We start from the raw sequence: 14474 nt of genomic DNA, 5'->3' as shown, positions 1-14474 counted from the left end.
AGAATAAGAACGTGAGCACCTCCTTCTCCATATATTGTGTTCTTAGATTAAAAGCATGTTATAATGGCAGAAGGGAATCTTGGTGTTGACAATATGTCTGATTCATAAGTCTCATTGCTCCAATCTGGGTTCTTTACTTCTCATGTCTGATGTACACATATCCTTCTGGAATTCCTCCTAACCATGCTCCCGGGAGTTCCCTTTGCCTCTCGTGTTTTGGCCTTGCCGTTGCTTACATCCCATGTTCTTGTCTTTCTTCCTTTATGCTCTTTTTTTCTTTATTCAAAAGGTGGCATATACCATATATATAACTTTTTGTACTTTGTCTTTTTTCACTTAATATATCAAACTGATTTATTAGATGGGCAACGTAGGAAGAGCCTGTCTCTACAAAAAACAAAAAACAAGAAAACCCAGGTGTGACAGCTTATGCCTGTAATTCCAGCACTTTGGGAGGCTGAGGCAGGTGGCTTGCTCGAGCTCAGGAGCTTAAGACCAGCCTAGGCAACTTGGCAAAACCCCATCTCTACAAAAAATTTAAAACAAATTAGTCAGGTGTCATGGTGTGTGCCTATAGTCCCAGGTACTTGGGAGGCTGAGGCAGGAGGATCACTTGAACCCAGGGAGGTCAAAGCTCCAGTGGGTGGTGATCACACCACTGCATTCCAGCCTGGGCAACAAAACAAGACTCTCTCTCAAAAAAAAAAAAAAATTTAAATTTTGAAAGATAATTAACAAACTTTTCCCTCATCCTACTGTCATAATCTGAATTAGGAAGACAAAATTCATCCACTAATTAGGGGCATAGTTAATGTAAAAAGGTCACTTATTAAGTTTTATTCTTGGAATATGTAGTTTTATTCTGAAACTTTTCTGTGAGATTGTATCTTTCCTAAAACATACACAAGAGATGTAGAAATATATAATATAAACCTTGACATTTACTGAGAGCTGCTGAAGACAAATCATTATTGACAACTAAGTTCAAGTAAAACCATAATTAAAATTTGGGAGATTCTTCTTGCTATGGACATTAATTAATAAGTTTGGACTTTATTTATATGTGTATATAAATGAGGTAGTCCACATAGCATAGAGATTATAGTAACCAGCTTGATAGCTTCTTAATATAGAAAGGTCTTCATAGACAATAAATTTCATATGGTCTATTTTCTTTTTTGGTTCTAATTAAGAAGTGTCATTTTAGAGACAGGGAGAAGGAAGAAAGAGGGCAAATGAATTTACTCTAAGCCTTCTTTTATTAGGAGGATGAGGCTTGAGTTAACTATTACTAGACCAGAATCTATTAACTTTGTTTTACAGCGAATACAAGCTAGCATTCTAAAAGCATTTAACAACCCAACTACTAAAACTGCTGATGATGAAACTAGAAAAAAAGTCAAAGGTATGTTGACTCTTTGTTAAAACTTTTTTCTGTAAGAAAATATTAAATTTTTATTTTAGTTGGAAAAAGAACTGAGCATTATGTGAACTAATACACCAAAGTAGTGGCTTTAAAAGGAGGGCGTAGTTGCTGCAATGTCTGAAAAATACTTTAGTGGAACATAGAAAATGCTAGAATGTATTCATGTGAATTTATAAAAATAAAGCTAATACCATGTATACAGATTGACACTGATACCTTTATGTGAGGTCTTCTAAGGGAAACTTGAAAGGTTGTTGAAAGTAGCAACCACACTTGAAAGTTCATATTTATTATATTGTATCATTTGACATGTGTTTGGATCAATGGATTTATGGATTTTTTTTAGATGTAGCTAGACAAAATGCTTAAGTGCTCCAAAGACTCCTGCAAATAAACCGTTTATTGAAGACAGTGCTACAAGTGTAAGTGCACTTTGCCTACTCCTAGTGTTTGCTATTCATCCGTAAAAATATGAGCTCCAAATGATGATTAGCTAATCAAAGTCGGTTATTTATCATTATCAATACTATAGTGTGGGTTTATATACCTTGCCCTAAGTGTATATTCTGCATTGAGATGCTAACTAATGTTAGCATGAAGTAATTTTTAGAAGATATTTAAAAATATTATTTGTATTTTTTTCTAACTTTTGTTTTTGTGGTTTTATAATGTATGTACTACGGGTCTATAATTTACAAACATACACACATTGTTACTCTGCACTTTATTGAACCCCTAAATAGGTTCAAGATTTTTTTAAACTGTAGCTGCTCAAGTATGCTTTGTTCTTTTGTGTTGAGATAGTGCCATCTCGTGGATATTTAGAATAACAACCCAGTTTTTCTTTCTCCTTTTCCAGTTTTGTAATCTCTATTTCCAATCGCTTATAGTTTTTCTTGATGAAACATCTTTATTATTATAGTATTTTTAAATACAATTTTAATTAATGTTTGTTGATATATTCAGATATGTTTTCTGTCATTCAGTGCTCTAATACTTTAAATGATTTTAAATATTGTTTGTATGAAACTTGAAGATAGAGGCTCAAAAAATAAGTCTGAAAGAGGGGTGAATAGGTTTGTTAATGTACTTTTTCCTCCCATGGCTTATGATGGCAAGTTTCAATTTTTTATTAAAGTAGAGAGAATAGTATAATGCAGCCCTTTTATATCTGTCACCCAACTTAAACTGCATTCATGGTTTATGTTTAATCTATTTTCTCCCAACCTCAGGTTATATATTTTTTTTTTTTTGAGACGAAGTCTCGCTCTGTCCCCCAGACGGGAGTGCAGTGGCGCCATCTCGGCTCACTGCAAGCTCCGCCTCCTGGGTTCACTCCATTCTCCTGCCTCAGCCTCCGGAGTAGCTGGGACTACAGGCGCCACCACCACGCCTGGCTAATTTTTTTTGTATTTTTAGTAGAGATGGGGTTTCACCATGTTAGCCAGGATGGTCTCAATCTCCTGACCTCGTGATCCGCCCGCCTCGGCCTCCCAAAGCGCTGGGATTACAGGCTTGAGCCACCGTGCCCGGCCAACCTCAGGTTATTTTAAAGCAAGTCATAAGAATGTTTTTTTAATTTATAAATATTTCCTGAGCAGAATAATTTTAACTTTTAAAAATATAACCATGTTCTTAACTGAGTTCTTAATTGCCTATGTTAATTCCTTACACTTGCGTTTTACCATACTCTGTTATTTTCGTAGCCATGATCCTGGCATCCATAGTCCTGATAGCATAATCTCCTTTTCCATTCTTCTGTGTACTTCTGGTTAGACATGAGATTTTTTAAGTTTTAATGGGAGTAGTTGAGGTGTGGTAGGAATAGTGGTTATTGTTTTGTTTTACCTATTAAGTTTAAGAACAGTTCATTATTTCTTGGAGACTAAAATAGTTGATAGTCATAAATCTGCTACAAAATTGTAAAGGAGAAAGACATTGGAATATTGTATGTATAGTAAAATATATTATTAAATGTAGTACAGAATATCTTATTCAGATTACTTTTGAATAACCAGAAGATAGCCTGTTATACTGCTAGATGGATGGTTGACATGTTTTTTTGCATTAAAAAGTATGATTTTTACAGCATATGGAAAAGAAGGTGTGAAAATGAACTTCATAGATCGGATCTTTATTGGTGAATTAACTAGCACGGTCATGTGTGAAGAATGTGCAAATGTAGGTACTTTAGAATTCAATTCACATGGAATGGATTACAATCACATCATTTTTATTATATTTTCTTTCACATATAATTGTTGGCAGTCATTTTTAAAATTTGTGACAGATGATTACATAATTCTTGAAAGTCTTTTTATACGCTATACTCCTAGAAAGTAAATGTGGTAATTTATATATTTTTAAAAGTGAATATGTTTTGTGTTATTTTTCCTCATGACACACCTATGAGGCAGTTTTAGCTTATTTTAATATACTGAAATTCATTAGCTCTCTGTTTGAGAGAAAAACTTCTGTGAAGAGAGTAACTAACTATGTTACATTGCAGTGCCCTAAAGTATAATTCCAGACTGGGGGCAGTGGCTTATGCTTATAATCCCAGTACTTTGGGAGGCCAAGGCCAGCAGATCACTTGAGGTCAGGAATTCAAGACCAGCCTGGCCAACATGGTGAAACCCTGTCTCTACTTAAAAGAATACAAAACAATTAGCCAGGCATGGTGGTGGGAGCCTATGGTCCCAATGACTCAGGAGGCTGAGGCAAGAGAATCACTTGAACCCAGGAGGTGGGGTTGCAGTGAGCCAAGATTGCGCTACTGCACTACAGCCTGGGCAACAGAGCGAGACACAGCTTCAAAAAAAAAAAGTAATTCCAATATAAATAATTTAATGTATTAACATAATTTAGGGTGGTTATATCACATTTGATTTTAAGTTTATATGACGTATTAAAGATTTTTGTGTAGACTTCACTCACTTTGAATTTAATAATTTTTATTTTGAATGCCATCTTTAACAACTTAAAGCATGTATGAATTTTTTGTAGATTTTCAATTGCTTGGTAAGGAATATTTCTGTAAGTGTATGACTTAGAGTATGATAGGTTTAAATTTCTGTTAGATTTTAATAGTAAAAGGAGCCTTTATTCATTTTCCTGTCCCAGATTATGGAGTATTTTTCTGTGTTCTGTAGCCTTAAAGAAGCAGGATTATAAATTATATCTCATTCTAGCCTGTCATATTGAAACACAGAATGTATGACCGTGATTATTTAAGTTTCTAGACTATTCAACACAGAAGCTGATTTCTCTCTCACAAGATAGAGAGCATCTTTTAAAACAGAATTATCTTAAAGAATCTATAAAACACAGCCAAGCTCTCTGCTTTTTTTCATGGCTTTTTCTTAACATTTCATAGTTTACTTATGTTACAGCCCTAAGCTCACCAAAAATGTCTAGTCTCTTTAATCTGTTTTATTAAACAGTTTATTTTGAAGTTATTTTAAATATTACAGGCCGTATTGACAGTAATATAAAGTTCAATTGGATCACGTTCAGTGATGTTTGAGAATATCTTGTTTCGATTAACAATGTGCTGCAATACCCAATTAAATCGCTATTTTTTTCAGGAACATGTTTTGATGTAAAATATTAGGTTGCCCAGGAAGTTACAAAACTATGTGTTTAGGTTAGAATTCTAACTGAAGTTTTCAATGTGTTTTCCTTTTAAGATCTCCACAGTGAAAGATCCGTTCATTGATATTTCACTTCCTATAATTGAAGAAAGGGTAAGGAGAAGAAAACTAATGATGAAGCTTTTGTGAAGAACATTTAATCATTTATTTAAACATTTGTTGAGTATATTACCAGATATCTGAGAGTCATTATTTTTTATATATAATTGAGTTTGTATTTGTAATTGAGTCTGATTTGGGGGTTTGTGTAAGTATGCATAAAGTATGATACAGTTTTTATTCTCAAGGAATTTAAACTCTTAAACACTTTTATTTTGAGAATTTAATTTTTTGTATTTCAAATCAGTTAAAAATTTTAAGATGAGGACATCCAGAATTTATTTGCTAAAGAGGTTTTGTGTTCTGTACGTGGCATTTACATAGGTTTCAAAACCTTTGCTTTTGGGAAAAATGAATAAATATAGAAGTTTACGGGAGACAGATCATGATCGATACAATGGCAATGTTACTGTAGAAAATATTCATCAACCTAGAGCTGCCAAGAAGCATTCTTCATCTAAAGATAAGGTAAGACCATGAGCATTTGTTAGATGTCTGTTTTTTAACAGTTTTTTAACAAAAGTTTCAAGCACATCTAAAAGTAGAGAATATAGTGTAATAAACTCTCATGTACCCATTTTTTTGGCTTCATAATTATCAACTTGGCTACTTGTACACTATATATATCCCACATCCTCCCTTTCCTCCCATCCCGGACTATTTTTGGATAATCCCAGATTATTTTTGAAATAAATCCCAAATATATCATATACTTCAATGTGTATCTCTAAAAGAGAGTTTTGTTTTGTTTCGTTTTAAGACGGAGTTTTGTTCTTGTTTCCTAGACTGGAGTGCAATGGCGTAATCTCGGCTCACTGCAACCTCCACCTGCTAGGTTCAAGCAGTTCTCCTGCCTTAGCCTCCTGAGTAGCTGGGATTGCAGGCATGTGCCACCACGCCTGGCTAATTTTGTATTTTTAGTAGAGACAGGGTTTCACCATGTTGGTCATGCTAGTCTCGAACTCCTGACCTCAGGTGATCCGCCCACCTCGGCCTACCAAAGCGCTGGTATTACGGGAGTGAGCCACTGCGCCCAGCACTAACAGAGAGATACTCTTTTAAAAAACAAAAACCACAGTACCATTATCATATCAAAAATATTAATTCATTATAAATAAATAAGGATTCAGTCATTATTTAAATTTCTGCAGTTGTCTCATAAGTACTCAGTTTTTTCTTTCGCTTTCTAAAGTTTGGATTTTAGGATTTAAAAGAGGTCTATAGATTGCAGTGTCTTTTTTTTTGAGATGGAATCTCACTCTGTTGCCCAGGTGGTGTGATCTTGGCTCACTGCAACCTCTGCCTCCTGGGTTCAAGCAATTCTTCTGCCTCAGCCTCCTGAGTAGCTGGGAGTACAGGTGCATGTCACCACACCCAGCTAATTTCTGTATTTTTAGTAGAGACTGGGTTTCACCATGTTGGTCAGGCTGGTCTTGAACTCCTGACCTCATGATCCACCCGCCTCGGCCTCCCAATGATTGCTGTGTCTCTTAAATCTCTTTTCATCTACAGGTTCCCTCTCCCTCTTTTTCCTCCTTTGCAGTTTATTTGCTGAAGAAATCAGGTCCTTTTTTTCAGCAGCAGTGTTAACAGGTTCCTCTGTCACCTTTATTTCCCCTCTGAGACATTCAGATCTAGAGGCCTAGTTAGGTTCAGATTTAATTACTTATTTAATTTTTAGCAAGAAGACTTTTAGCTGGTGGCGTGTATACTTCCATCAACTAAATGCACACAATGTTTTATGTCTCTCTTTCTATGATATTACCAGTCATTGATAACCATTGTCTAGACCTATTATTTTACTAGGGACGTACCTGGTTGTTCAATTATCCCATGAAAATGGAAAATTATTCCATGAAATGGTGATCATTGATAACCATGTCTAGAGCTATTATTTCACTAGGGACATACCAGGCTGTTGTATTATCCCATGAAAATGGAAAGAAATCAATCTGAACTTACACTTCAGCAAAGAAAAAACTTTTTTATATGAAATGATTTGTTTTAATTTGGCAAACTGACATTAAATTTAACTTACTCTTTTTAAAATTTTATTTATTTATTTATTTATTTATTTATTTGAGACAGAGTCTCACACTGTTGCCCAACCAGGCTGGAGTTCAGTGGCATGATCTCAGCTCACTGCAGCCTCCCAGGTTCAAGTGATTCTCGTGCCTCAGCCTCCCGAGTAGCTGGGACTACATGTGCACACCACCATGCCCGGCTAATTTTTGTACTTTTTGTAGAGGACAGGGTTTCATCATGTTGGCCGGGCTGGTCTCAAACTCCTGATGACCTCAAGTGATCTACCTGCCTTGGCCTCCCAAAGTGCTGGGATTACAGGCGTGAGCCATGGCGCTGGGCCTCAATTTAACTTACTCTGTTAGAAGGCTTATGTTAGAAGTCACAAGACTTCAGAAAGGACAACATGTTTTCTTTAAATAAAAGCTAACTTTGCTTCATAAGATATATAGGACAGTTAAATTCAACTTGAGCATATGCTTTATTCTAATGGTATAAAACAAAAGCATCTTACGGAGTTTGAAAAGGTTAAAGCATTAATTGTGTTGCTATTCCCCTAAAAAACACTGGTTATTAAAATATAAATGTGTAGTGATTTTTTTAAATTTTTGTTTAGTTTAAAGAGTTAGGAGATTCTGTGGTACTGGCCAAAGTAGTTTTAATACATTCACTATCCAAATGTATGAGAGAAATACTTCCCACACAATATTGGTTAGGAACTGAGAATATGCATATATGATATATAGAAACTGTCTATACCTCAAAGATCTGGACACCACATGGGTATAACTTGTGCTTTTGCTGAACAAATTGGACCTACTCTTTATTAAAAATTTTTTTCATATACTTTTTTTGTTACTTTTTTTATTGGACCTATTCTATATTGAACATTTTTTTTATGTAATAGAGTTACCTTTTTTTTGGTTTTGATGGGAAAAAGTGCAAGTTTGCATATGGTTCTAAAATTAGAAAAGTACAGTTCTAATAACATCTTTAAGGTACTGTATTCAAGAAGCGAAAATTTAAATGACATAAATGTATTTCAGTCATTAGGAAGTTTATGTTTAGAAGTTATTTCCAATAGTTCAACTACAGAACCAGTTTAATCATGGAACCAGAATGATTCAGTAGTTAACTAATTTCAGTACTAGTTTTATAAAGATCAATAAAGTCTTGTTTTGCTGATTAGTAAAGCTATTAATAAGAGTATAAAGATATTTTTGGGCCGGGTGCGGTGGCTCAAGCCTGTAATCCCAGCACTTTGGGAGGCCGAGACGGGCGGATCACAAGGTCAGGAGATCGAGACCATCCTGGCTAATCCGGTGAAACCCGGTCTCTACTAAAGATAAATACAAAAAACTAGCCGGGCGAGGTGGCGGGCGCCTGTAGTCCCAGCTACTCCGGAGGCTGAGGCAGGAGAATGGCGTGAACCCGAGAGGCGGAGCTTGCAGTGAGCTGAGATCCGGCCACTGCACTCCCGCCTGGGCAACAGAGTGAGACTCCGTCTAAAAAAAAAAAAAAAAAAGATATTTTTGACAAACTTTTCTTTATAGTACTCTTTAATCTCTTACAGTAATAGAAGCGCCTCACATCTTTTAAAATTATACTGGAGGTACAAGTACTGATTTGATCATAAGTTTTTGAGTTCTCCACCTTTTTTCTTTGCCAAATTATATTAGTTATCTAAAATCACACAAAAACTTAATATGAAGAATGATAAAATAATTACATAAAAATAATAGTGAAATTAGCTGAGAAAATCTTGCCCTCAAGTTGGAAGATGTTATCTCTGAGTACCTTGAAAAAGTGCATTTTCTTTTTTTTTTTTTTTTTTTGAGACGGAGTCTCCCTCTGTCGCCCAGGCTGGAGTGCAGTGGCTGGATCTCACCTCACTGCAAGCGCCTCCTCCTGGGTTTACGCCATTCTCCTGCCTCAGCCTCCCCAGTAGCTGGAACTACAGGCACCTGCCACCACGCCTGGCTAGTTTTTTGTATTTTTTAGTAGAGATGGGGTTTCACCGTGTTAGCCAGGATGGCCTTGATCTCCTGACCTCGTGATCCACCCGTCTCGGCCTCCCAAAGTGCTGGGATTACAGGCTTGAGCCACCGCACCTGGCTGAAAAAGTGCATTTTCTTTTGCTTGCTGATAACAGGCAAATAATCCAGTTAAATAAAACACTATAAAATGAATATGTCAATTTCTGGCCTAAATACAGAAAAAATAGTAACAGGAGGCAGATACATAAACACAGTAAATAGCCATAGGCATATATAGACGTCCTTTTTAAACCAAAATCTAAGGTAAAATGAGCTGCAACAAATGGCTACCAAAAGATACCATGTGAAGTCTATTCCGTAGGCTATTTTTCTTCCCTTCTTTCCCCTCCCCACAGCTTTTTAAAAAACCATCATGCTGATTGAATAATTGTAGGGACTGGGAAATCTCAAATTGATATCCTTATTTAAAATCCTGCCTCAGCTCATTAGTTCAGAAAGAAATCCAAAAGTTCAATTCTCTGAGCCGCTTCAACACATAAGTATATTAGTTTTATGAATTTTTTTTTTATTTCATAAAACTTTAATACTTCTGCCGGAATCAGAAGTGCACTGTGCTCTGGTGCAATTTACATAAACCTTGGTTCCCACCACCTGTTAGCTGCGCAGCCTTTTGCCAATTAAGCTCTTTGAGGCTCAGCTCTTGCATTCAATTATAAGACCAGAATCTTGCTGTTTTTTTTCTATTTATCCCATCTGTTCTTTATTTCTGTTTCTACTTTTCATGCACTTTTGGTTTTAATTCAATAATTTTTGTGTTCCATCTTATTTCCTCTGTTTTCTTTTTAGTTATTATAAAAGATGTTATTATGGAATTCCTGAAACGTGTGTTGTGCTTCTCATCATTGGGGTTATATTCAGAAAATCACAGTCCTCTTATTTACATGGAAGAAATTAGGAAAATTTCAATCTTTGTTCTTTTACCAATCAGACCAGTCACCAAAAGAATACTGGTGTAGTTACAGTATCTATCAATATACTTAAAAATAGATTTGAGGAAAACCCTGTATTCAAAGGGATCTTACCTGATGTTACCATTTTTCCTAGGTGCTAAATTGCTCAAGGTATTATACAGAAGTATCTGAGAAAATGGCAACTTAACCTATGTAAATTTTTTTAAGGATTAAATTGAATAGATACTTAGTAGTTTTAAAGTCCAAGTAAAACAGTTGCAAGGATATTTTTGTTTATCATGTGGTGTTGGCTCAATTTACTATTGGGAATTTTGGAAACACCCAGAGAAGGTCATATATTTCCCCTTTGATCATTTTCATTTCTTATATTTTTAAAGTTTAAAAGTGGGCTTTTCCCCTCTACTTAGTGTCTGTAACAAAAAGAGAAGCTCCTTGCATCTTTTAATAATAGAGGTACAAGTACTGATTTGATAGTAAATTGAGTTTTTCACTTCTTCTCTTTGCTAAATTATACTACTGTTATCTCATTAAAACTGAACAAAGTTTAATATGAAGGATGATAAAGAAGCATCAGGTGAGGAAAAAAGGAGAATTAAAACCAAGATATAGTAATGTGAATACAAATGAAAGTTAGCACTGGTGAAAGGCAAAACATCTAGACTGAATATTTTAGAAAGTTTAAAAAATAGTGAAAGGAAACCATGAATAGATATTTTTTATTGGAAAATTATGTGAGGCCGAAAAAGCACTACCCAAAGGTCTGAGAGAAAAGATAGGGAATTATAATGTAGCCACCTGCTTAATTTTTTGTTTCCCTAGACCCCACTCCTCTCCCCTTTCCCCACCACCATTTGGTGCTCCACATTGCAGACAGAGCAATATTTCTAAAATACAAAATTGGTCATCTTATTCCTATTCCTTGTAGCCCTCAGAATCAAGCCAACAGGCATAAGAAAAATTCAACATCACTGATTAGGGCAATGCAAATCAAAACCACAGTGAGATACCATGTCACACCAGTCAGAATGCTGTTACTAAAAAGTCAAAAAATAACAAATGCTGGCGAGGCTGCAGAGAAAAGGGAATGCTTATACACTGTTGATAGAAGTATAAATTAGCTCAACCATTGTGGAAAGCAGTATGGCTATTCCTCAGAGAGCTAAAAACAGAACTACCATTTGACCCAGCATTTCCATTACTGGATATATACCTGAAGGAATATAAATCATTTTACCATAAAAACACATGTATGTGAATGTTCATTGCAGCACTATTCACAATAGCAAAGACATGGAATCAACCTAAATGCTGATCAATGACAGTTTGGATAAGAAAATGTTGTACATATAGACCATGGAATACTATGCAGCCATAAAAAAGAATAAAATCTTGCCTTTTACAGGAACGTGGATGGAGCTGGAGGCTATTGTCATTAGCAAACTCACATAGGAACAGAAAACCAAATACCACATGTTCTAACCTATAAGTGGGAGCTAACGAGTACACTTGGACGCAAGGGAACAAAGACACTAGGGCCTACTGGAGGATGCAGGATAGGAGGAGGGAGAGGATCAGAAAAAATAATATCAGATACTAGGCTTAGTACCTGGGTGAAGAAATAATTTGTATAACCCCTGTGACACAAATTTACCTTTACAACAAACCTGCACATATACCCTGAACCTAAAATAAAACTTGAAAAAAGAAATCTCATTGCTGTTCAAAACACACAAACAAGTCTGTGACTTATGTGCATCTGGTTAATTTTTGTCTGTCCTTCTTACCTCCCCACATTTGTACTCATTTTCTAGCTAGACTTCCCTAATTTCTTGTTCTTTGTCTTACCTGTGGGCCTTTGAACTGTTTCTTCTGCCAGGAACAGTCCCATTCTCCTCCTGTAGCCTCTGCTCAATTTCTGCATATTTCTCTGATCCACTCAATTCTGGATTAGTTCTTTTCCTCTGGCTTTCTATGGCACTGTATTTCTCCTGTCATAACAAAAATTGTACCTAACATTTGAGTTCTTAATTATGTCATGATCACTGTTTTCAGTTATTTACACCAATTATATTGAGTCAAGAGATGGATTAAATAACATGCCTAAGATCATACAGGTAGCCTATGGCAGAAATGGGGATTCAAGACAGGTTAAACAAGGACCATGTTCTTAACCAGGTATACTGCCCCCTGCTGACTTGAACTTATGTTTTACCATACTTCTATTGGGATGGATTGTAGGATCTGCAAACAGGAACTGAGTCTGTCCTTCTTGCCACTATGTGTCAGGTGCCTAGTTCAGTGCTTTGTACATGGATGGTGTTTAGGGAAACCACTGAGCTCATTCTCATGATTGCCGCCAGTAATAATAGCTGATACTGGCTGAGCACGGTGGCTCACGCCTGTAATCCCAGCACTTGGGGAGGCCGAGGCAGGCGGATCACGAGGTCCGGAGTGGAGACCATCCTGGCTAACACAGTGAAACCCTATCTCTACTAAAAATACAAAAAATTAGCCAGTCGTGGTGGCACATGCCTGTAGTCCTAGCTACTTGGGAGGTTGAGGCAGGAGAATTGCCTGAACCCAGGAGGTGGAGGTTGCAGTGAGCCGAGATCGTGCTACTGCACTCCAGCCTGGGCGACAGAGCGAGACTCTGTCTCAAAATAATAATATAATAATAATAATAATAGCTGGTACTTATGCTGCTTACTATGGGCTAGGCACTGCTCTGTGGGCTTTTCTACATACTGTCTCATTTAACCACCATGACAACCCAATGTGGGTTGGTGCTTTCGCTTTATGGGTGAGGAAACTGGAATACTGAGATGTCAAGTAATTTTTTCAACATCACCCAGCTAGTAAATTGGAGAACTTAAATTTGAATCCGGGCAGTCTAGTTCCAGAATCATACTCTTCTATCCTGTATCACTTCTTTGATAGTAAGCTTTCTCCCATGTAGTTTTGGTTATTTTTTCAAAATAGACTTAATCTTTGATCCTAATTTACGTTATAAACTTAGGATATTTTTAGTGGATTAAATCCATCATATGTCCACTAAGCAAAAAACAAGGATGGGAATGGGTACTTTTATATTTCACTGGGAGCAGGAGGATAAAAAGGATAGATAGAATAGTCTCATTCAAAAGTTCCTCAGACCAGCTGATCATGAGAATCACCTGTCTATTCAAACAAATTCTCATACCCAACCTCAGACATCATTAATGGGAATTTCTTAGTGGTAATGCCTCGGATATGTATCTTTTAAAGCAAGCCCTCTTAGGTGAGTCTGATAATCACCTGAGTTTGGAAACTATTCAATTAGAAATGAGATTAATTGGATTCTGGACACAGCTATTTTTATTAGTTGTATGATCTTGGACAAGTTACTAAAAACCTGTATGGGTCTATATTTTTCCATTGACCATTAATAATTTTGGTACATAATATTTGTACATATTTATGATATATATGTGATATTTTGATACATGTATATAGAATGTATTGTGATCAAGTGAGGGTATTTGGGATATCAGTTACCTTAAGCATTTATCATTTCTTTGCAATGAGCACATTTCAGATTTTCTCTTTTAGCTACCTTGAAATATATAATCTATTGTTGTTAACTGTAGTTACCATACTGTTCTATGGAACATTAGAACTATTCCTTCTAACTCTTTGTACTCAACTAACATACCTCTCTTTTTAGCTCCTCCACGACACCCTCATTCACTCTCTTCTAAGCCTCTGATATCTATCATTCTATACTCTACTTTCAGAAGATCAACTTTTTTTTTTTTTTTTTTTTTGAGACTGAGTCTCGCTCTCTTGCCCAGGCTGGAGTGCAGTGGCGCAGTCTCAGCTCACTGCAAGCTCTGCCTCCCAGGTTCACGCCATTCTCCTGCCTCAGCCTCCTGAGTAGCCAGGACTACAGGCGCCCACCACCAAGCCCGGCTAATTTTTGTATTTTTAGTAGAGATGGGGTTTCACCTTGTTAGCCAGATGGTCTCGATCTCCTGACTTCATGATCTGCCCACCTCGGCCTCCCAAAGTGCTGGGATTACAGGCATGAGCCACCGTGCCTGCCCCAACATTCTTTTTTTTTTTTTTTTTTTTTTTTTTTAGCTCTCACGTAAGAGTGAGAACATGGGATATTTGCCTTTCTGTGCCTAACTTGCCTCACTTAACACAATGATCTCCAGTTCAATCCATGTTGATGCAAATGACAGAATTTCATTCTTTTTAGGGCCAAAGAGTATCCCATTATTGATATATACTACATTTATCCATTCAACTACTAATGGACACTTAG

The 14474-nt window shown here is 36.3% G+C and overlaps 1 protein-coding gene across 14 annotated transcripts in view; it reads left to right on the top strand.

The window, feature by feature from the left end:
- The window catches only part of USP45 (ubiquitin specific peptidase 45), a 75449-nt gene that overhangs the window by 43271 nt on the left and 17704 nt on the right, over window positions 1-14474 (top strand). For 7 of the 14 annotated variants that reach the window (XR_002521664.2, XM_021937629.2, XM_021937631.2 and 4 more), the window contains 4 exons: window positions 1324-1405; window positions 3516-3607; window positions 5116-5172; window positions 5503-5646. Coding sequence is in view for 10 of the 14 variants with exons in the window: in XM_021937629.2 (XP_021793321.1) it covers window positions 1324-1405; window positions 3516-3607; window positions 5116-5172; window positions 5503-5646 (375 nt within the window). In the remaining 4 variants the exon portion in view is untranslated. Of the gene's footprint in view, window positions 1-1323; window positions 1406-1772; window positions 2727-3515; window positions 3645-5115; window positions 5173-5502; window positions 5647-14474 lie in introns of those variants that run through there. The other 7 variants (XR_002521665.2, XM_021937633.2, XR_002521666.2 and 4 more) reach the window with 6 other exon arrangements.

The sequence above is a fragment of the Papio anubis genome, chromosome 6, assembly GCF_008728515.1.
Source record: "Papio anubis isolate 15944 chromosome 6, Panubis1.0, whole genome shotgun sequence".
Classification (NCBI taxonomy): Eukaryota; Metazoa; Chordata; class Mammalia; order Primates; family Cercopithecidae; genus Papio; species Papio anubis.
This window is presented reverse-complemented; position numbering and strand designations above follow the sequence as displayed.